A 25,162-nucleotide genomic window follows, 5' to 3' on the forward strand; every position below is an offset into this window, starting at 1 on the left:
TGTTTATTTTCACATTGTCTTCTCCCCCATTAGAATATACGCTCCATGCTACATCACCAGATAGAGATAGACACTCAAATTATTTTTTGAATGAATGAAAGGATAATAGAGATATTTAGCTCTTGACTCCTATCCTGGTCAACCAGTCTTGAAATAGAGAAATTACCTTCAGAGCAAAATGGTATATGTGTTCTAAGCATTACATTCCCATGCAATTTACTAAAAAGGCAGGCACACACCTCACATAAATGTCTCTGTTCCATGCATTGGAACATAAGTGGCACCAGTGAGGTTAACACTGATTCAACTAGAAATACAACTAGATGTCACTTTTTTTTACTTGCAGTGAAATTGTTAAGAAAAATAAAATGGATGTTATTTCATTTAAGCATATAAACCCCTGGTGTGTGTGTGTGTGTGTGTGTGTGTGTGTGTGTGTGAGAGAGAGAGAGAGAGAGAGAGAGAGAGAGAGAGAGAGAGAGAGAGAGAGAGAGAATCTTAGTTTACCTTCAAAACCTGATTCTAGCCTACCTTTATGGGAGTACCTCCTTGGGGATACTTGCTATACTGAAAGCTCATCTAAACCCCATATAGTCCCCATACTTGTTCATGCTGTCCCGTTGGCGAAAAAGGACTCATCTCTTGCCATGTCCTCTCTTTCCATTCTTCACTCCATTTTCTTCCTACTGAAATCATCTGTGCACTATGTTTATATCAAATCTCTTTATAAGGCCCGCTGTGAACTTTGTAACGTATGATAATGAAGTCTACACCTAACTAAGTTGCAGTAAATATTGAATAAGGTAACCTAAGGAAGTGCTCAGGCCTTCTTTGTGCATAGTCCCTGCCATATTCCATCTCAACCTTGAGCGATTCCCACAACCAGAAATAATCTCTATTTCCTATAAACTCACATCACTTTTGCAATTATGGCAATGGTTATTTTAGTAATCACAGTCTATGCTCCATCTAATCATAACGCTAGGGCGAAGACAATAGCATCCCATACAGTAATTTGCACAGAGTAATTACAATATGTGAAGAGAATTAAACTCCTATATTTCAATAGGTTCAGAACAACCTGTGTTCCACCAATTCAATTTTTACAGTATACTTTATTAGTACTTTATTCCTTCCAAAGGTCTTCTTTATGATGTATATCATTTGAACTTTTTAATAATTCTAGGAAGCATGTATGAATAATAGTTACATTTTACAAATAAATTTAATAGTGGCCTGTGAAGTTTAAATAACACCCAACACCTAAGATCTCTCACTCCCCTAAAAGTGAATAGCAAAGTTGGACCAGGCGGTCTGTTTCTGGACCTCTTTCTGTATCACTGAATTGTGGTAGGTGCTAGAGATAAAATAGTGAATGAGAAGGAACCGGTTCCTCTCTCCACACAACTTACCCTCTAGATCAGTGGTTCTGAACGAGGAACAATTTTGGCCCCACAGGAAACACTTAATTTGGAAACATTTTGGATTTCACAACAGGGTGAATATTACTGATAACTACTGGGCAGTAGCCAGGGATGCTCTTCATATCCTATAATCCACACAACAGCCCTGGGAGTATTAGGCTTGAGAAAGCCTGCTTTGATGCAGCTCCAGAATGAAAGATGGTGAAGTAATCACAGGAAAAACAGCGGATCAGGTTGTGGAGATAGGTTTAGAACTAATGAGAGAGACTTAGGTTGTGTATAAACTTTATCCTGTAAAGCAGCAATTGGCAAACTATGGCCAGTGGAACAAATTCAGCCTCCTATCCTTTTTTGTAAATAAGGTTTTATTGAGCAATGCATGCCCCTTTACATATCTTAGGATTACTTTTTCACTATAACTGCAGAATTGAGTAGTTGCCAAAGATACCTTAGCGTTCACAAACCCTAAAATGTTTACTACCTGGCCCTATATAGAAAGAAATTTGCTCATCCCTGCCCCAGAGAGTGGGCAACAAAAGCAGAACTTTGGGATAACTGGTGAGATAGCCTAAGTAGACATTCTCCAGGGGAAGGGACAGATTGCGGCACATGAACAAGTTCCTGTGTTAATTGAAATAGTCCACACGTAAGGCTAAGTGCTAAAATTGGTGACAGCATTGGGAAAGGACAGAAAAGCAAGATATATTTGATGAAATAATCTCTCCCTGTGCAGAGGGAGGGTAAAGCAGAAGTCAACGATGATTCAGGCTGGCTCACTGGGAAATCGTGTTTCATGAACAGACAGAAAAACCAGAAATGGGGAAACAGTGAGCTCATTTTTGCACATTATTTCTAAGGGTAGAGTAGATTTCCCAAGAGGAAATGTCCAGAGAGGCATATGGAAGTCAAGCCAGGTTGAAGAGTTGGATTTTGCTAAATGGAGCTAATAGGTGAAGCTGGAGCAGAAGCCAGGCTGATGGGACAGGGGGCATACTTCAGTAAGGTCAAAGGACTAATTAGAGAACTCTGGACTGGGTGCACTTTGGAAACAAAGTCAATGGAAGAGGAAAAGAGAGATCTTACAAAAATAGGAGTTAAGCTAGTGAATGAGATAGATTCAGGAAGGAAGAGGTGAGCACCAGTATCAAATACTAATGCTGTATTGTCATTGCTGATACTGAATGCAGCAGGAAAGTGGCTTTAAATGCAAAGGGAATGCTGCTTTTAATTTACGTAAGCACTTGCTCATTTGCAAAGAAAACCCTCAAGATGGTTTTCTAAGATAACGTTTTTCCTTCATTTACAGCTGGTATGCTGCTGACTTTTATTGAAACTTTCATTTTTATACTAATGCATATAGGACTTTTCTGGAGTCTCTATTGACAGAATAAGAAGTGATGAATCAAGTAGTTCCCTCTGAGAAAGAAGACAGCTATAGGATCCCTTATAGAACTGCATACAAATGTGGCTTTTACTGTGGGGGGCGGGGCTGGCTTCCTGGGAGCTGAGCAATTGCCTGGGACCTCCCTCTCCCTCCCTCGCAGAAGGGCTCAGTGCTGGGTTAGATGCCCTGCTGTTGTTGTTAGGAAATTCTCAATATTCTTTTTAAGGAATCATCCTGCATCTCCATCTGACCCCAGGCTATGAAAATTATGTAGCCTGTCCTTTGTGGGTGTTCTAGTCTAGAATGAAATACTTCCATAAGATTACAGAGTTTTAGAAACAATGGATTCCTCGCCTACCTCAGCTTTCACTCACTTACACAGAGATCCTACACTTTGGAACAATGTCCCATGTTCGTGTTGTTTCCAAGTAGAACGTGGAAGCTGCCATTAGCATGTACAGTATTTCCCACGAACAGTTCTATGCTTCTTGGCATCTGTGTAGTACCAGGTAGGAAATTAATAAGTATGGGGTGGTGCTAAAACAGGGTGCTTCTACCTCACTTTCTGCGTAGAAATAAAATCATGCAACCCAAGTTCAGTGTGCTTACCTTCAACTGAGCTATTATAATCCCCAAAACCATTACAAGAACTAATATCCTTCCAGCATCGAAAATAACAGTGAATCAGGCTTCTCTGGGTTGATGTATTAAATGGTCTGACTCTGCAACAACATAACATTAAGCATGTGATGTGGGTCACTGAATTTTTAAATATTAAATTAAATAATGAGAAGGTTATTTTCCATCCCAAACCCTCTGAGTCGCTCTTATTCCCTTAAGAAAAGAAAAGAAGAAGAAAAAAGACTTAATTGGTCTTTTACATCTCTGGAGTACTTGCCAACTGCCATTTTAAACAGAGAGAGAACACAGACCTCAGGCTTAGAGTCCTTCGTAGGTCACAGTATCTAGCTTGCCTCTATTTAGCCTTAAATTATACTTTAAAATTATCTTCTAGGTATTATAAATAACATGGGTTTTCCAGTTAGAGTAGGATATAAAGCCATATTTTTAACATATGGGCCTTTAAATAAAAAATGTAAAACCACCAAAAAGTATTAAATGTAAAATAGTTCAAGCGATCCATACAGGCACCTTACACTGGGAAGGTGGCCCAGCAGTGATCACGCTATTAATGACACAGCTATTGTTATTAATGCGAGAGCTTTACCAACGGAAGCCAGGCTCTATTCAGAGGTGAGCCACGCATTCTGCCTCGTGCGTCATCAGCCTTCCATTCATATATGTTTTAGTTATTACCGCCATAAATCATACCCTTTTCTGTTTGGCACTCTCTCAATAGAAAGCCATAAAAGAAATCACGCTGCACGGAATAAAGTGAAGGAAAATAAATACGATAAACCTAAAGAAGGTAAACAAGCAGAAATGATAATCCAGGTAACCTTATTAGTCAGAAAATGGCTTGCTTCAAAAGGTCAACAATACACACGCACCATTTATAAATATAAATGTGAAGTCAGCTGCATAAAAAGTTTAAAAAGAAAAACATGTACTCCACTAATAACAATTTTCAGAGGAAGTCCCTTTATTTTAATAATAGCTAATTTGATCAGAGGGCTAGCTCAAAAGGGTAATGGAAAGGAAATTGGTTGGTCTGAAATCACCACAAAGTAAAAATGGATATAGATTGAACTTTGGACAAAATATTTACATTAAAATAACATTTATATGTAAAATCTCTTCAAAAAGGTTTTCTATTATTCAATTTTAGTTATTCTGAAGATCTATTTTAGAGACGTGGTGCTTACTTTCTGCCAGTTCAAATTCCTTCAAACTGTCATCCTAAAAAGGAAACTATGGAGGGTGTTTTTCTTGTGTGTTTTTTTTTTTAATTGTTGTCCCCCCCCCCCCCATAAAATCTTGGCATTCCTTGTATAAGCGTAGTTCCTGGTGTATAATTTAACCACTATGAATTCTAAGAGATAAGAATTAGTCATTGGAGTTTAACAAGATAGTAATTTCCTAAGAATCATAAATATACTTAAATATGTTTTCCAGGTCTAAGTTATTTTCAAGTATAAACGAAATATTATTAAAATACATTTATTTAATAAATTAGTGTCACTATCACATATGGGTTCATTGAGTATAGTAGAGGCAAATTATACTAATCTACTGTCTGCAAACCCAGCACACACACACACACACACACACACACACACACACACACGAGGCATGGTGACAAAGTCCACATAAATGATTAATCACTAACTTTAAAATTTCTTTCTACAGTGGCAATCAAATACCACACCACCTGGACTTCTAGGCTGAGAGAGTATGAATCTCCCCAGGTGTTCAGCATAAGAAGCACAGCAATGGATGGTATGTTTTTCAATCAAACAACACATTTTTATTAAGTGTATATTATATAGGCAGCGCTTATGAATACAAAGAGGGGTGCATGTGGAGTTTGCTACTTTTTAGGAAGTTACAGTCCTTCTAAACAGTCAAAACATAAGCATGAAATTGAAAAGATCATAAGATAAAAAGTGTCACAAAAAAAAAAGGCAAATATCACCATGTGAAATCAGACAATTTGGCCCTGTACATATTTGTTAAGGAAAATCAAAAATCCAAGCCATTAATCGCAATGTTTTCATTTTTTCCCCCTCTTGTTAAACCTTACATTTTATTTATGATGCTTTGAAACCCCCCAACACACACACACACCAAAAAACAATCATCTCAGAAATGGCATTTTATAGAAGGCAGATAGCATTTACTCCTGGTCCCAGAGATATTTCTCTTCTAAAAGCAGATATCTTGCTAAGTCAAAGAGGCTATTCCATAATGAAGGGTTTGGCAAAAGGCTGGCAGACGAAAAGAAGATTGTTTTGAGGTAAGATGGGCTTTGGTCCTCCTATCTAGCCACCCGGTCATTAGCAGTCAGCTTGTGAGTCAGGCCAGCTCTGGTTACCAAGCAGTTCGCTGCTCTGTTGCTTAGTGACTTGAGGCTGCAGACCATCATTTCCAGCTGGCTCTTCTGGAACTAAACCTTAATAGATTTCTGACTTGCTCTTTCTCTTCAGATCTCAAGCCTTTCATGCCCTTTTCTTTGGATGGTTGAAAATAAAATTATCTTGATGGTTTTGCTTTTATGTCAGTCTTCCTTAAAACGTACTCTGCATCAGACATACTGTATATTTCTCCTATCCATACACATATTTTTATCAGGAAAAAAAGATGTCTGCATTCATATAAGCCACATATGTAAGCAAATAAACTGTGATTTCATGCCCAGAACGGGATCTGTTCCTATCCTTTTGATAACTAACCACTATTTTGTACAATCATTGAGCATTTATTGTTGTAGCTTTGATGTATATGCAGGGTAAAGTATAATAATAAATGGGAGTGTGACTTTTAGCCCAAAGGGAGGTAATGCTGAAAGAACACAGGATAATGGATTAGTCACACCTAGATTCAAGTTTTATTTTTTAAAATATATTTTATTGATTTTTTTTTACAGAGAGGAAGAGAGAGGGATAGAGAGCTAGAAACATTGATGAGAGAGAAAAACTGATCAGCTGCCTCCTGCACACCCCCTACTGGGGATGCGCCCACAACCAAGATATATGCCCTTCACCAGAATCGAACCTGGGACCATTCAGTCCACAGGCTGATGCTCTATCCACTGAGCCAAACCAGTTTCAGCTGTTCAAGTTTTAACTCAACTAATTTCATCTCTGCAGAACTGAGTGATTTGGGTGGAAAATGATTTTTCTGGGCCTCAGCATCAGCGTATGTAAAATACAGATAATACTCAAACTCAACCTTGCTTTGAAGGGTTGATATACATAGAGTACCTGACACATAGCAAAAGCTACACTGTTAACAGCTATATTACAATAAAACATTATAATAAAGTTTTGATTGTAAAATGAAACCGTATAATTTCTTCTCATATTAACTCAAGATCTCATTTTGAGAAGTACTTCATCTACAGTAGCCAGAAATCACTTATGTCCTTAAAATTAAACATGATATTTTAAAATTGAGAAGTGGGGAGGGGGGTGGGCAAAGGAGGGGTAAATGGGGGCAGAAAGAGACTCTGCTTTGGCCAATGGTAGCATGATGCACTGTGCAGATGATGTTTGGTTGACTTGTACACTTAAAGTCTGTATAGTTTTGTGAACCAATAGTAAGTTCAGTTAGAATTTGTGTATATATAGTAGAAGAGACTGATATAGTAAAATAATATACAATTGAAAAATATAAGAATTTTGAATTAAAATTTTATTATAATTTTCACATTTCCTATCTAAAATCTTAGCGTGCAGATTGTGTCCTAGAATGAACCAGCAATACTTTCATTCTGAATGCCCTGCAGACTATTTATGAGTCACAGAATTATGAAAGAATTATGTCCCCTATGCGGCATCACTCACAACAGCTAGTTGGAACTTGTTTTTAATTACTTATCTTAAAGGTACTGTAGTTTGTTATCACTTTGTAAATTTAATTAATCATTTCTTCACTTGTAAATATCAAATGCCTTTATAACCATATGACTTATAACAACAGAGTCTACAATTCAAAAAGGTTGAGTAACTAAGGTCAAATACTAAGTGGCTAGCAGAGCTGGAAATCTGTGACTTCAAACTAAAATCCATCACAGTTCTAAAACCTGATTTTTTTCAAAAGCAAAAACATTAAAACAATGAAATAATTTTGTTGCACGGATAATAATAAAGCTTCTTCCTGAAACCATTACTTGAAGAACAATTTTGGTAACTTCCTGTAAAAAAAACAAAAAAACAAAAAACAAAAATCCAGGCCTAAAGCTCCCTTCCCTCACAGGAGTTTGTTATTTATAAAGAATTGAATACAAAGAATAACTTTTAAAATGAAGGCTATGATTTAAAATTTATTTCAATGAGCTTTGAGATTCAACGTTTTAATTTCTCCTCACTAAACGTTTCAGCATTTCCAAGAAAGACTTTTGCTTGGACATATTTTCACCACTTATAGCAATGGCTTTAGTTGGTTATCTTTCCTTGTCTTTAAGGTAAATGTCAGAGATGACAGGAAGTACACAGACATCATAAACCACCAGGTCATTTCGATGTCTTCATTTTTACTCTGTAACTATTTGTCACATTTTTACCTTTGCAATTTCTTTCTTTCTTTCTTTCTTTCTTTCTTTCTTTCTTTCTTTCTTTCTTTCTTTCTTTCTTTCTTTCCTTCCTTCCTTCCTTCCTTCCTTCCTTCCTTCCTTCCTTCCTTCCTTCCTTTCTTCCTTTCTTTCTTTCTTTCTTTCTTCCTTCCTTTGCTTTTCTTTTCTTTTCTTTTCTTTTTTCTCTTTCTTTCTTTCTTTCTTTCTTTCTTTCTTTCTTTTTCTTTCTTTCTTCCTTTCTTTCCTTTCTTTCCCTTTCTTTCCCTTCCTTTCCCTTCCTTTCCCTTCCTTTCCCTTTCTTTCCCTTTCTTTCCCTTTCTTTCCCTTTCTTTCCCTTCCTTTCCCTTCCTTTCCCTTCCTTTCCCTTCCTTTCCCTTTCTTTCTTTCTTTTTCTTTCTTTCTTTCTTCCTTCCTTTCTTCCTTCCTTCCTTCCTCCCTTCCTTCCTTCCTTCCTTATCCCCGCTCAAGGTTATGCCCATTGATTTTAGCAAGAGAGAGAAAGAGAGAGAGAGAACACAATCAGTTATTTCCAGTATGCACCTGGAACAGGGATCAAACCACAACCAGGAATGTGCCCTGATAGAAAAATCAAACTCATGACCTTTCAGTGTATGGGGTGATATTCTAACCAACTGAGCCACACTGGCAATGGCCCTCAAGTCAATTGACAAGTTCTATAGAGGAATGTCTTTCTGAGATCTTCTGATTTTAGTAAAGGCTAACAAAATTTTTCAAAACCTACAAGCAGCCTAAACTTGCACTGTCCCCAAGATACGCCTGAAGACACAGAGCCAGTTACACGGGGACACAGTTAATGACTTGGCCAACTGGCCTTGCCCAACCTGTTGGCATAACTTCCTGTTGTTCCCACCAAAGGATTTCCCCTAGAGTTACACTATAACCACAGCCTACCCCTGGGTTCCCATCTCAGAGAGAGTGTAAGAAAGCCCTTCAATGGGATCCTCACACCAGGGACAGAGATATGATAACCTTAGAGTGAAGTAGGGCAAATATATGAACAACAAAGAAAGAGTTTTTAAATAAAATCACTAAATAATGTATTTGAAAACCTACTCAGCTCTACGTGTGTGTGTGTATGTGTGTGTGTGTGTTTAATGTGCACATTCCTTTTTTTAATCCTCACTCGAGGATATGTTTACTAATTTCCTTTTACAGAGAGGAAGAAAAAGAAGGAGAGAGAAAAGGGGAGGCGGGGAGAGAAAAAAAATTATTGGTTGCCTCTCATACATATCCTGATGGGGGATCAAACTGGCAACCCCTTGGTTCAGGGAATGACCTGAGCCACCTGGCCAGGGCAACCTACAAATTCTTTAAATGGATGAATTTCTCCTTTACAGGTGCTAAATGTTAACTTGAAGAAATGTTTAGTAAACTTCTTTCTTAAATAACAAGTATAAGAGAAAACTACAGTAGCTGAAGAAATTTTAACTCAAGAAAGCAAATATTTACTTCTAAACACAAGCAATTTTATATCTAGTTCCAATGCCTGGTAAAGAGAAATTTGTCAGAAGCAAAAAATATGGCCAAAAACATTTTCTAGCTCCCTAAACTTTTTAAAGATTTTCTAAAAGCCTTAAAAGAGGTGTTTCAAAAATCCACCTACAGAAACTATTTTGTTGTTTAAGAATGCTGTAAAGAGATTCTTCTACTTTGGATATGTTAAAAGCACAGATGCATACACAGAAATTATAAAAATAAGACAGACGAGTATTATCTGAATACCCCCTTCCCTAAAGAAACTCTATTGCCTAATTTCATCTAGGACACTTTCCTTCATTTAGCACATAGAACAGTGTGAATTGAGGAGAAAACCTGAAAAATATAAAGATTTTCCTGATTGATTTTCTTTACCAGAGATTCCACTGAGCTTGGAATTCCTGCTAACATCAGCAGGAATCCCCTACACAGATGAAAGCAGAGTTTATTCTATAATCATTAGATTACAAGGTACTAAAGATGAAGTAAAAAAGTAAAACAGCGTGGTGAAAAGCATGGACAGGAGTTGGTTCTAATCTAACCCACAGCACCAGACGTATTCAGTAAACATTAGCTAATGACGTAGTTATTGTTAACAAACATTGAGGGAATAGCAGAAGGAAGATGTACTAGAGATTTTGAAGAAGCAGTCAGTTATTTCCAGTTGGGGGAAAAGGAGAATGCTCTCAGGAAGAGAGGGATTTGAAAGATAAATGGAATGGGAATAGGCAGAGAAGAGGAAGCAAGTCAAGGCCTTTTCCTCAGCAATATCTATCCTTTCTTCCTCTTCTTTCCCATGAAACTGATACATTATCCATCATTACTTTGAATTCTGGGTCTCTTCACATATAGTCTCTTTAGTCCATTATTTTTATTGAGTGGCAAGATTATTATGATCTCTGAACACATAATGATCTCTGAACACATAATAATCTGGCCACACAGTACATATATATACATATATATATATATATATATATATATATATATATATATATATATATATATATTAGAGACCCGATGCATGAATTTGTGCATGGGTGGGGTCCGGCTAGCCTGGCCACGGAGAGGGGACATGGGCAGTTGGTCGACCTGCCTGCTGGTCAAACTCCTGGTTAAGGGGACAGTTTGCATATTAGCCTTTTATTATATAGGATATATGTGAGTGGCCAGATTATTATGCGTTCAGAGATACAATAATCTGGCCACTCAGTGTGAGTGTGTGTGTGTGTATAATATATATGTGTGTATGCATATATATATATATATATATATATATATATGGCATAATAAGGAATATATTAGCTTATAGTGACACTAAGTGCCTATCTTTGAGCAACACACTATAATTTACCCAGGAATATATTTAATAAATCCATCATGACCAATAGATAGTATTACTATTCCCAAAAAATTGGGTAACAAGGAGTTGAGACATATATTAAGTAACTTGTTCAAAATCACACAACTAGTAAATGGAAAGTCAGAATTTCAATTTAAGTAGACTTGCTTCCGCTTAGATGCTTTCTGTACAAGTCACCCAGCATTTGGAGTATTGTGTCAATTTTGTCAATTTTGTACCCTACTCTTTAGATGGGCCATGAAAACCCCAAGTCTGCATAAAAACTACCAGGATCAACCTGGTAAATATAGCATGTAAAGGTGAAGTAATGTAGGGTGTTCAGTTAAGATAAGTGAAGAATTTTTTAAAAGCGTGCTAACATTGAGAATATTAATGGGTACACCACCAATAACAGAACAGGGCTCTGACTCTCTGTTGAGTTACTCCAAGCCTCTTGCATTAAGAGCTACATTAGAGAAGAGAGGAGAGATCCAAGCTGGGATTTTCAAAGCAGATCCTAGTTCCACAGTGATAGTTACAGAGAAAACTTCAACCATATATTAGGAAGAACTTCAAAATCAATATGTCAAAAAATAGAATTGCTATGTCTGATCCTCATCCAGGAGGTGTGCAGAGATAGTCAAGAACTGGTCATCATAGATGTTATTCTATGAATTCGAGTATGGGATGGAGGGTGAACCTGGTAGCCTTTAATATACTGTGACTGAGATGGGCTATCTTTCACCAGATCTGTTTTGCCTTATTCCTGGGAACAGATGAGATAGGTTTCCCAGCCTCTTTTGCAGTTAGATGTGGCCAAAGAACTAGTTACCACCAGGAAATACTGGTATTTATACCTCTTGACCTGCCTCATAAATACACATGCTATCTTCCATGTTCTTTTTCCTTGATTCAGGTGAGCCTAACAACCTTGAAAGCCATGTGTTACAAATACTGGAGTCACAAGAAGGTAAGATCCCATGTCCATGAAGCACCCCAAGGCATGCTACCTCCCCGTGAGAAGCAGCAGCAATTAATAACCACTTACAGTGTCAATGCACTGATATTTGGGAGTATGTTGTAGAGCAGTGGCTCTAAACCTTTCTAATGCCGTGACCCTTTAATACAGTTCCTCATGTTGTGGTGACCCCCAACCATAAAATTATTTTCATTGCTACTTCATAATTATAATTTTGCTACTGATAATGAATCATTATGTAAATATCTGTGTTTTCCAATGTTCTTAAGTTCTACACCAGCAGTTCTCAACCTGTGAGTCACTGCTAGCAGGGTCGCCTAAGACTTTTAATGAATCGTAATGTAAATATCTGGGTTTTCTGAAGGTCTTAGGCTCTACAGCAGTGGTTCTCAACCTGTGGGTCGCGATATATCAATATATTATATATAATAATTTTATGGTTAGGGGTCACCACAACATGAGGAACTGTATTAAAGGGTCACATCATTAGAAAGGTTGAGAACCACTGTTGTAAAGCAACATGATTACCTTAACTAAAATAGATGCCTTCCAATATGATCTCTTTTTGGCAACTGGAGTGTAAATTATTTGAACCCAAAAAAATAGCTCTTGTTCAATTTTGTGACACGTAAGTACAAATGAAATATTTTAAACTTAGTAGGTATTGAATATATATTAATACATATCAAATAGTAGAGAAAACCAACATTCTAAGGCAAAAAAACACAAGGGGAGTATTTAAATGACTGGTCGCCCAATTTAAAAGGAGCAGAAGATTTGAGTGTGGTGGTAGTAGCAGCAGTAAAATATATATATATATATATATATATATATATATATACACACACATATATGAACAATTTGGAGTAGTTTTTTAAAGTATAGTGCTTATGAAAGCACAGATGAGATATTTGTCAAAAGATATTATAAAAATCTTGGAACTCATTGAATCAATATGAAAAATATGAGGTACTGTTTTCAACTCCCTCGCTGAATATTTTTATTCCATGAGGACTGTTGTTTTCCTTTTGAGGTACTGAGAATTAATATCATGAATTTTATTTTTTATTTCCAGGGCTCTTTTGATGCCTCCCTGATCTGGCTGAGACCTGACATACCAAAATGATATATCGGCAGAAATTGTGCTCTTGGAGTCTCTCCAAACAGCACCAGAAAAGGAAGTGCCAGAAATTTCAGAAGAAAGCCTGTTTTCATGAGATTTCCTGCCTTCATTACATCTCAACATGTCCAAATAGTTCAGATAACCTCCAGTTGAACTCTAGGTTGCTTCACTCAGATAGAAATCAAGCAGTTGATTTGTACCATTGTTGAATGGGTACAATTTAGGGACTCTGATTTAAAAAAAGCAAAAAAAGCAAAAAAAAAAAAAGCATCCCAATCAAAAGGGACACTGGATACCAAAATTCTGGGCCTGACTGTATGAACTCTAGCCAGCTTCCCTGCTCTGGCACCTGATACCTGGTTTCAAGCCATTCCTCTTCCTCAAAGCGTTTCTCAGTGTTTCTATATGCCTTTCATTCACTGCTTATTTCTGACAAAAATTTCCAACAATTTCTTCCTCTAAGGAAAGTCACCATTTTCTCACAATTTCTTTAAGCCTGAAAACCCAATGTTTGTCTTACCCTCTTATGTGCATGATATCTAACTTAGAAATGCCATTGAGTTAAAATCTTGGGAATAAGAATACCTCCCCAACCAGAGATCTAGCTATTGAAAATTAAAATTCTGAGGTCAGACATTTCTTTGGCCAGGACATGCCTTTTATTTCCTTTGTCATCTATTTTCATGGATGACATTAAGGCAATCCCGGAAATGGTCATGTTATTAGTAAAGATTTTGAGTCTCCCTAATTGCCACTTCTTTCTTAGAAATCTTATTTCTGTTTTGTTTAGCTTTCCACTCCTGGCACACCCTTTAATTTTCTATAGAAAAACTACATGAAAATCATTCAATCGGTTTCTCATCTGTGTGCTCATTATTTCCTTTTATTTTGCTGGTTTTTAATCCTACTTAATATTCATGTTACCCCTAGTGGAGGCAGCACACAGAACCTACTACTACCTACAATTAATTGTGTTCAGCACAGAGCTCCCCCCTCATTATAACCTAGGATTGATTTTTCTGGGACAGAAATACCATTATAAGTTCACAAAATGGTTTATCTTAATATTTGTTTTGACAAGAGCATGGAAATGCCAAGAATAATTTATGGAAGCACACGCCTAAAATATAATGCACCCATTATTAAAAAAAGATAGAAATCTTCAGAAAAAAAATTAAAATATTGACACAATATTCAAAGAATCCAAATTCAAAGAATACCAAGTGCCAGACTGCAACTTTCTGCACAGAATCCCTAAATCCTTTCTTTTTTTCTTTGGAAAGGCATAGTTGAGACTACAGACATGTTAAAGCCAGTAGTGAGGAAGGGTATTACAGGAACACACCATTACACACACACACACACACACAGTACATACATTACACACACACATTACACACACTACATGCACACTACATACATTACACACACTACATACATTGCACACACACATACACACACACACACTCCCATCTCTGTCCAACTGGGGATCATGCGGGAAAGAGAGCACATTACAATTTTCCTCCAGTCCCTTTCGGTCCTTTTTCCCCAGGCTGTGGCAGAACCTGGCAGACACGTTAGCTCAGGAAATCAAAGGAACGCCAGCACATCAGTATGGGAGTAAAACTGCATTCTTACTGACATCTGGAATCCAATTTTCTTGTAGGAACTTGCAGTAGGAATTGAACTTTGAGAAACCACCCACCTCAACCTCTCCCATTACCGATCTCCACGCTTCCTGCCCTGCATGGACATCTGCTGCACTCAGGTACTTATTGTTAGGGTGCATTGCTTAGGATAAATCACAGGTGGGGGACGGTAATGGGGCTCCCTCCCCACCCCTGAAGCGGACGCGGGGGCGGGAGGAGCACACATCACGGGGTGGGGGGACCGCCACCATGGCCAGAGAGCTGTGCAAACCTTACCACGTATGCGCCACGGTGAAACGCCGCTGTTTGGGGATGTTGCTGTTGAGAAGCATCCTGCGCAGGAGCCTGGGGGAGTTCCTGGGAGAAATCACCGGGGAGAGCCTGGGAGAGACGGATTTCCTGGCCGACTTGGACTTCTCGTTCTGCAACAGGTTTTCGCGCAAGGATTTCACCAGGTCCTCGTTCAGCCAGGGGTTTGCGCCATGCGGATTATCCACCTCGGGCACGGCCAAGGTGTCCGGGCTTGCCGCCTGCTGAGCCATGGTTCCCGGTCAACTTTGTACAGTTGGCAGGAGTCCAGGGCAACGTGGTTCCCTGGCCCCTTTCCAGGGATCGCTTTGCTCGGGCTCGGCGTCTGGGGAAATGTCCAGGGAGGCAGGTCGGATCCAGCTGCTGCTGCTCTTGCATTCGGTGGCCTGCCTGCCTCAGTGTCTCGGTGGAGGTGGGGCTGGGTGCAGAGGGGGAGTGCACTCCTCCTCCCCCCGGAGCCTAGTAAACGTCACCCCTCCCCGGCGATCCCCGAGGAGCCTGTGCGCAGCTCCCCCTGCAAAGGAACATGGAGGGAGCGGCGCAAGGCTGGCTTTGTCCGTGCCTGCGTTGGCGGCCCTGCTAAACTATTGGAACTAATGCGCCGCAGCTGCTCCCGCGACTTCTGCTTATGTACATACAGAGTCCTGGGGGAGGGCTGAGCCATCAGATGCCTGCTGCTCGGAGGTGGGGCTGGCCTTTCCATGTACTGATTCCTGAATCCAAGGGAAAGAAACACTGTGAACTTGACCCTCCCCTCCAGCAGGGGTATTTATCTCCCTTCAGTCCACGGCCCTAAAAGAAAATTGCCAGTCCTTTGGTTTTTAAAAGGGGAGTATGAATGAGCAAGCACTGGCTAGGCAAGGAGAAATGTTTCCCTGTTGCTAAACTCAGTCTGAGAATAGGCTTTGAAGACATCTCAAGGGAATACAATGGACTCGTGTTATCCCTCTCTTGGTACCTTGTTAGAAATCAAACAAGAAGTTTAAAAAAAAAAATACTACACGTGAAACACATTGCAGGTCGCTGTGGTGTTGTACAAACTTGCTAATGGTGGCCCTTGCACAGCATGAGAAGACGCTATGGACACTCACAAATGGCATTGGCTATCTCTTTGGACATGGCCCTCCAGAGGGATAGACCGTTTTCATAAGAGGAGCTAAACAATGATTTTAAAGTTTCAATTATTTCTCATATGTACAATTATTTCTCGTATGTACAATTTTATGCATTCAACTATAAAATAACAAAATTAATCTACCTTTTCATTGTTATTTTCTCAGCTGTCATTTAACCTAATATTTTCATTTGTGATCAACATAGCTCAAAGAAACTAATTCAGAGGTAGTTTAAAATAAAAGAGAATAAAATTATTAATTTTTTTTTTTGCCTATTTAGTTTGCTGCCGCAATGAAATGTTAATGTCACAACAATTCAAGTAATTAAGTGATAAAGCCTGTTAAATCTTATATTGAAAATTACATTATACACTAGAAATGGAAACATTATTACTGGATTGGAAAGGTACCCAAGCCTTTGAACAGAGATGACCCAGCAGCCTAGTGATGTGCAGCCAGTTCAGGATTAAATAAAATAATATTTCTCAGGATCTATGAATAATTTCATTTTTTAAAAAAAACAAAAGTTAAGAAGAGGTTAAAAATGTGTCCAGATAAAAGGAAGACTGGAATAGTCTGGTTCAATTATTTTGGAGGGGTTCTATGATTACTATTAAGTCAACCCTAAAAGATTCTCCTATTTCCCTCCTTAGTTGTTCTATCTTAAGTTTTAATTACTTGCCTTTAACATGTTACAGAAAGGGACACTCTGAGGTTCTGAAGCACAGTCACCACTTGATGTACCTACAATGATTTCATGAGACATATGTGCCATGACTTAATCAGAAAATCTGCCATGTAAATTCTCCGGTTTTAAAAAATCAGGATGTGTTATTCTTTTTTTCATCTTTATTCTGGAAAGTATTACCGATGTCCCCTATTTTGTTTTTCCCATTGACCCCTCCATCTCCCACCCTACCCGCTTCCAGGCCTTCACTACACTATGGTCTATGAATAATCTTCACCAGTACATTCATCACTATCCCACATTAAGTGGCGAGGCCTCTTACTTTAAGGAATATATACACTATATGCCTTTAAACAGTAGCCAATTTATTTAGAGTGGGTGGAGGGATTGTCAATTGCGTCAGGAGATATGCAAACCAGGACCATAATGCTTTCCCCCAAGGAGCTCGTAATGTGATGACTCAGTGGAAAGGGCAGGGCAATGCTCAGGAAAAGACACCAGAATAACTAAAGAAAGTGATATTACCAGGTGCAGGAAAATGCAACGAACATGCTATGCATAATGGATGAAGGAATGGTGAAGTGGAGAACAGTCTGAAGGGGGGAAATGAACAGCAGAATGAGAAACTAGAATGTGCAAATGAAGAAGTAAGCAAGTTTTGTTTCAAAACAAAAAGCTCAGGAATCGGTATGTATAAAACTTGTTTAGGTTTGTGAGATAAAAATTCAAATAACAGTATAAAGCGAGGAAAACAAACAGGAGGCAGTATACTAACATGGTATTTAAAAATTAGAAAACTTTCACATTTTTTAAGGACTTAGTTCCATTCAACGAACATTTATGGGCATTTACAGTATTTTGTGCAAAGCACTATATTGAGCACTCTAGGATACTTAACATGCTTTTAATATGTTTTTATTTGAGTAAGCCCTGGGCATTTTATTTGCTAGGCTGGATTTAGATATCAAAAACCTCTTCCCCACACAATGGGTACAAGACAATTCAAACAAGTTTTGTTGCAGTGAGAGGACAGCTTCTGTCGGCCAAGTCTCTATTACCTGGGTCCCTATTTGAGCTGGGCATGGAAAGCTAAACAGCCATGGGGGCATGAGATATCTTTATTTATTTTTTAGAGAGAGAGAAAGAAAGGGAAGAGGAATAGAGATAGAAACACCGATAGAGAGAACATCCATAACATCGATCAATTGGCTGCCTCTCACATGCTCCCCACTGAGGATCAAGCCCTAAACCCGGGCCTGTGCCCTGACCTGGAATGGAACTCAGAGACCTCTTGGTTTATGGGTCAATGCTCAACCACTAAGCCACACAGGCCAGGTTGTTGTGGGTTATTTAAAGAATAGCTTTGCCAAAACCGGTTTGGCTCAGTGGATAGAGCATCGGTCTGCGGACTGAAAGGTCCCAGATTCGATTCCGGTCAAGGGCATGTACATTGATTGCGGGCACATCCCTGGTGGGGAGTGTGCAGGAGGCAACTGGTTGATGTTTCTCTCTCATCCATGTTTCTAGCTCTCTATCCCTCTCCCTTCCTCTCTGTAAAAAATCAATAATAATAAAAAAGAATAGCTTGATGCTACCCCATCCTTCTGAGTTTATATCTAGCAAGGTCGATAAAGTACAGAGCAATTGACATGACAAAGGATAGCCCAAGTACCCAGGTGAGAGCCTGGAAGCTGAAGATGTTTAAATGACTGGCTTTAAGGAGAGAAACGTGATTCTCAGTGATAAAATAAAAAAGACTTTATATGACTAAGAATGATATGGGCCTAGTACTGGGAAATCCATTGTGTTCAGGAGACTCCAGGTTCCAGGCCTTGCACTCAGTGACCTTCTTTGAGGAGGAGTAAACTATTTACAAGCTTGTGTTCTCATAAACAGCATGTCATGTGGATGCTCAGAGAAACGAGACACTTGTTGATAGTCACAACTAAGCTAAAGCAGAAGATATAACAATATTCCATTAAAAACTGATTGAGGATTATGGTTAAACACAGACCCAAACTGAACAAAGGCTGTGTTCAAAGCTCCCATTGCTGTGGAAATGTTAAGGATTCCATTATAGAGCAGAACTGGCTGCCGCTTCACAGGGTCCAGTAACCTATCATTATTTGTTTAATTTCCTTATCTCTGCAATTATCCGCCTGAATCCCACAAGTGATATATGGCATGCATGCTGCCTTTTGAAAATAAAATTAGTTTTGATTGAGAATTCTTTGCCACCTCCTTGAAATAATTGAAACACCCCACAGTGTTTCTGGCTTTAAAATCACTGCTATAGGAGGCATCCATTGTGAAGTTCTGAACTCAACCAAAGGTGGGTGAGGTTTGAATAAACTGACAATTTTCTTTATAACAATGCAGTGGGTCAGAGGAACTCTTCCAACAAAAGCACTATGTACACATCTTGCCTCTTTATTAAAACAAAATCTCTTTAAAATTGGCTGCCAGAAACTTTTCTGAAAAACACAGTACTGTAAGTGACAGCCAAATAAGACCTTAGGTTTTAAGTGAAAATGTAAAAGTGGGTGAAAATTTTTGATAATGTCACCACATCTAGAACAGCAGATAACATTGTATAACTTCATAAACGTTTTCCTACATAGCTCTTTATAGATTTTCAGAATTTGCTTTCTTAGATGACTCAGAGTCCTTGAAAACATATATTTAATTGTTCATAGGAAGCAAAACAAATAAGAAATAAGATTTGCATAGGTCCTGGTACAAGGATTGAAAAGCGTGCCCTTGTCTAGGTGGGATTTCCCACAATTGAAAGGGAGCAATGGTGCAGCTAATTCAAAAGAACTGATCAATTAAAATGATTTATATTTGACCATGGAATGTATTTGCTGCTTCTTCCAACTCTGTTTTAATTAGGTCAACAGTGTGTTAAAATAAGACTGCTTTTTCAATTGCCCATTGGATATGGCCCATAGAAATGATGTCATAGTGGTACAAGTTGTGTTGTCTGCTAGTTAAGAATGGTGTGTTTGGAACCCAAAAGTATGTTTTGAACTTTAGGCATGATAGGTACTAGCTGTATTACTTTACTTGTCTGTGGCTCAGTTCCTAATCTCTTAATATAATGATAATCATAAAATAATAATAATAATAATAATAGTAATAATAATAATAATAGCTCTTGTATAAGGATATTGCAAAGATTACATGTGTTAACATTCATTATGTAAGATGTTTAGAAGAGTGCCTGGTACAGAGTAAATTCTCAATTAAATGAAACCTGCCACTAGTTGATACAGGAACCTACAAAAATTTATACTTAGTGCCAGGCATTTTCCATTTTATTACATTTAATTCTTACAATAACTCTTAAGGTGTTATTTCATACCACTATTTTGCTGATGAAGGCTTTAGAAAGTTAAATAACCTTCCCAAAGGCAAATAGTTCAATATTGCAAACTGAGATTTGATTGTCTATGAAATGCCAAATCCCTTTACTTCAACTTCCTACCAAACTATCCCAAAAAGATAGCTTATCTAATATTGAAAATTGTTGAGAGGTATTTATATGGAAAATAATAGAAATCTGACTGCCCTGATCTCGTGGTCTAGTTCACATTAAATTCTGTCCTTGGCGCCACCTGCCATGCACTGTGACAACCTGTGAAGCCTGCCAAGTCATGAAACTCTTACAAAGGCATGGTATTCAAATAAGGGCAACTTGGGGTGGAATTCCTGAGTGCTTTTGCATCTATACGCCTGTACTCCTTTAATCTGAAGGAGTTTGAATGAAACTTTGTGGAAGTTTTCATTTTGCAAAATAACGTTATTTTATTTAAACTTTTATTGTAAATATTTTTTATTTAAAATTTATGTCATAATAAATTCTGATGTTAAATTACATCATCATTATATCTAAAAGTACACTTGAACATTGTAGAACAAGGATTTTTAAATCATAATTGCTACTGAATATTTATTAGATAACAAGAGGCCCGATGCACAAAATTCGTGCAAAGTAGGCCTTCCTTCCCCCAGCTGCCAGCACCAGCTTCCCTCTGACACTCAGGACCTGGGCTTCCCTCTGGCCACCAGAAGGCACCCAGGACACAGGCTTCCCTCACAGCCCTGGCTTACTCCAGAAGGTCTTCTATAAAGATATCCATTCTAATTAGCATATTAAGCTTTTATTATTATAGATGGGCAGGTTGGCAGAGATAAAAAAAAAATTGTTTATTTGAAAAGATATATTTAACCATCCAATGAAGAAAATAAATGATCCTCCCTAACAAAAGAATAATATACAAATTAACCATCACTCTGCTACACCAACAAGCCATGTCCACCAGCCACACCCATCATCCAATCAGAGCGAGTATGCAGCCACAGAGAGCAGGAGGGAGGCTCGGGTTTCCCACCAATAGAGGAAGCCAAGCTTCTACAGCCCTAGCCCACCTAGGCCTCCAATCCAGGCTACAAGTTTCAATTACAGAAGGTAATCAAATCCATACAGAAATGGCCACAGCCAAAGAGCAAGCAGGGGGCTTGGCTCTACTCCAGGCTACAAAGTTTCAATTGTAGAATGTAAATAAATTCCAGATATCAGGGCCTCCTCTTGGGTCACCGGGAGCATGGCTGGCTTGCAAACCACCACAGGTCCCTCGCCCAGGTCGCTCCATGCCTCAAGGAAACCCCCATGCTGATCCAGGACACCCTTTAGGGCAAACCAGCTGGCCCCCACCCATACACCAGGCCTCTATCCTAAATAATAAAAGAGAAATATGCTGATTGACCATCACTCCAACACACAAGATCAAGATAGCTGCACCCATGTGGACACAAGATGGCCACCACAAGATGGCCAGCAGGGAAGGGCAGTTGGGAGGCACCAGGCCTGCAAGGGAGGACAGTTGTGGGCGATCAGGCAAGCAGGGAAGGGCAGTTGGGGGGACCATGTCTGCAAGGGAGGGCTAGTTGGAGGCAATCAACTCTGCAGGGTAGGGCAGTCAGGGGTGACCAGGCCAGCAGAGGAGGAAAGTTGGGGGGCAAACAGGCTGGCAGGGGAGCAGTTGGCAGCCAGCAATCCTGAATTGTAAGAGAGATCCCAGATTGGAGAGGGTGCAGGCTGGGTGGAGGGACCCCCCCCCCCACACACACACACACACACACACCGTGCATGAATTTCGTGCACTGGGCCTCTAGTAAATATATAAGTAACAACAGAAACAATAGGTGCCTCAAGGGTTTAGAAGAGATATTTCCTATATAATAAAAGGCTAATATGCAAATTGTCCCCTCGGGAGTTCGACCAACCAGGAGTTTGACTGCTCGCTATGATATGTGTTGACCACAAGGGGTGGTGCAGAATGAAGGAAGGCCCTGACCGGCAGCCAGAGGCCCAGAATAGCCTTAATGGCCAGCCAGGCTTAGGGACTCTATCTGTGCACGAATTTTGTGCACAAGGTCTCAATGTAAAATAATTTAAAGAAGTAATAGGACTTGAATTAGTCCTTGAAAGAAGGTACATGTGGAAAAAATAATCAGTTTTGGGGAGGTAGGTTCTTGGGAAAGTAAGAGATGCTTAAATTTTTAGACTCATTCCCATGGAAAAAGAATTATTAAAATTTTCCTGTGATAAAGGTAAATAATATATAGATAGGTTTAAAGAAGATTAACTTAGTGGCAATATGTACTAAAATTTGGAGGAGGAAGATTCTGAAGGCTGTTTATTTCAACAGTCTCATTTCAATATAATTTTAAAGAAAGAGACTTATCATACAAAAATTAGAAGGATTTGTTCATGGACTATATATGAGCATTCAAGTCAATAAGCAAGCCAAAAATAGATTGGACATTTTTTAACATAATCAATTATACATTTCATCTAATTAAGTATGATTCACCTACTTAATCATCAAAAGTCTAATAATATAATAAAGGTAGCTAGGACTTATTGAACAAAAACAATACATCTGTCTTGGTTTATATTAGAGCTACACTTTGAGCATAATGTGTTCTCCCAAATTTAATTTGTTTTAATACAAAAATTAATATTATTTCAAGATTAAATCTATTTAAATGGAGCTTTTTGGAGATTAAAACTAAATGTTAGGGATATCTCCATTGAAATAGTCAACATCTCATTTAAAAGAAAGGTTAACGTTTTATAGTACACAACCTATAACAGAAATATTCAAACAGCTTATTTTATTTCTGAGAAAAAAATTTCAATACAATTAACATCAGAATCTTTCCTTTTGTCCTGATACATCCACTTAAAAATACTCCAATACTACACCAGAACTCCTCTTGATAACTTTGCTAAAATGAGACACTAGAATGACTTCTCTAAATGTTAGCCAAACTTCAATAAAGACAGTAGGTTTTGATGGGCCATTAAAATTCACTATTCAAAACTGGACACTAAGGAACTTATTTCTCACATCTCGGCCTCTGTATTCGTCCGCCACTGGCCCAGGAAAGGATTTTTAGAGTCTTTCTCAAATTAGCATAACATAACTGGAAAGCCTCCCTCTAATGCTGACACACAACATCTGTTTCAGTCATTCTAGGGTTTGGATATGGTTTTAGGAGACAAAATAGTACATTTCACTGAGACTGTCCATAATTCATAGGGTTATAATTGTGGATGGCAATTTATTTTCTAAAGTTTAATATATTTAGACAATAACTCTTCATAAGCGTCATACTTTTAGGGATAATGCTTTTCAGACCTAACTGTAAGGAACCTTCTGAGACCTAGTGGTTTATGTGTAATGCTTTACAAAAAACATTACAGAAAGTGGAGTTTTACTGCCAGTGCTATAATTAACTAGCTAGGTCACCTTGAACAAGTTCATTCAACTTCTCTGCAACTCAGTTTTATGGTAGAAAATCCTTCAATGTAATTAGAATTTTATAACTTGAAAAAGGAAAACATATGCTGTCTTTGCAAGTGTCAGTTGCTGTTTGAGGAAAATGATTATCAAATGCATCCTGAGGCAACATGGTCTCTTCCAGTTATATGTACTGATATGTTCCACAGATGATGCTTTAGAAAGAGAAATGGAAAATATATATTCAACTTTTAAGAAAATGAAAATGGAAAATTAGAGGATGCTGCCTTACTAATGTTTTTTACAGCCCTAAAAGTTATGAAAATCCTTTTCTAACTAGGTAAAAAAAGATAATTCTGACATCTGAGTCATCAGAGTGGGAGAACAATGTCCAAGTTAGTTTAATATTTGGAATCAAAGCACTGTTTTACTTATAAAATAGTAAAACTACCCAGATAGGTATATGCCCTCTTAGTCAGATTTTCTAAAACTTCAGAGCTTAACTTACCTTTGAGGCCATAACAGAAATTTCTGTACACACATTTCACAAGGAGTGCCCATCAAAGAGTACCTAATTTCAGTGAGTGTTGCAGGAAGAAAAACCTGTATTTTTTATTTGAAAAAATACTTGGCTGGATCATATACAATTCAACAGGTCTCCGTACACCAGGGTCTCTCAGTCTTTTAATTTGCTAATGCAAATTTAAGATGAGGCAACAAAAAAAAAGGGGGGGGGTTATTTAAGTTGAAACACAAACTCTTTTTCAAGTGTCATGAAATTCTTTGCCTATTTTTATATCATTACTTGAAATTAAAAAGAAAACCTTATATAAAGCTGCTTCTGGGATATTAATTAATCTAAAAGCATTTAATCGGACCAACACTACATGCTAGGTTCTTTCGATATAATGAGGATGCTGATATTTGTGCATCTGTAGACACAGATTAATTCTAGTCTAGTCGAGTCTACTGTGTAGAAAGCATCATCAAAAACACTCATCAAGATTTATCACCATGCTATTGACCTTTCTATCTTTTATCTATAATATTATTCAAGTAATTATTTGTGCTCCCATCAACCTGATGCACCTGCTTATGAGAAATTAAATATATCAAACTTTAGAAAATGAATTGTCAGCTACAATTATAAACCAATAGTTTATAGTCCCATAGTAAGTCTATGCATAACTGTACAAGCAGGTATATGACTTTCTTTCTCATGTTTTCAGTGAAGTGATGCTCACCTGGAAGTGCTCAAATGATTGCTAACTTGTATACACCAATCTGTGGTTTTCCTAAAATCATTAATTTTCAGCTCTAATAAAATAAGTACAGATAATTATTACACTCATATAAAAATATACATTCTAGCTAGTCTAATAACCACCTGTTATATTCTGTAATTATATAAGCATTGTATAAAGCCATCCAGTAAATATTAAATTGGTTAAAAGGAAAAATAATATATAACAAAGAGGTCCTCTTGTTGTGCCCATGGTGAATCAGTTGCCTCATGCACTTGCACTTGACATACCTAGAATATAGTGAGAGCTCAGAAGGTACTTGTTCAAGGAAGGAAAGAAGGGAGCCAATGATTTGTACAGCTGGGTTAGCCTTTTTGTGTGTTTTTAGATTGTTAACAGCCT

At 38.1% G+C, this 25,162-nt stretch overlaps 1 protein-coding gene across 5 annotated transcripts in view; it reads right to left on the minus strand.

The window, feature by feature from the left end:
• The window catches only part of PDE4D (phosphodiesterase 4D), a 1,156,670-nt gene that overhangs the window by 599,032 nt on the left and 532,476 nt on the right, over positions 1–25,162 (minus strand). The window contains exon 1 of one of the 5 annotated variants that reach the window (XM_084880601.1): positions 14,869–15,543. The exons of the other annotated variants lie outside the window; for them this stretch is intronic. Within the exon in view, the coding sequence (XP_084736727.1) occupies positions 14,869–15,134 (266 nt within the window). The 5' untranslated portion in view covers positions 15,135–15,543. Of the gene's footprint in view, positions 1–14,868; positions 15,544–25,162 lie in introns of those variants that run through there. 5 annotated transcript variants of the gene reach the window in all.

This window comes from Pipistrellus hanaki (assembly GCF_964339955.1).
Source record: "Pipistrellus hanaki genome assembly, chromosome: 4".
In the NCBI taxonomy this organism is placed as follows: Eukaryota; Metazoa; Chordata; class Mammalia; order Chiroptera; family Vespertilionidae; genus Pipistrellus; species Pipistrellus hanaki.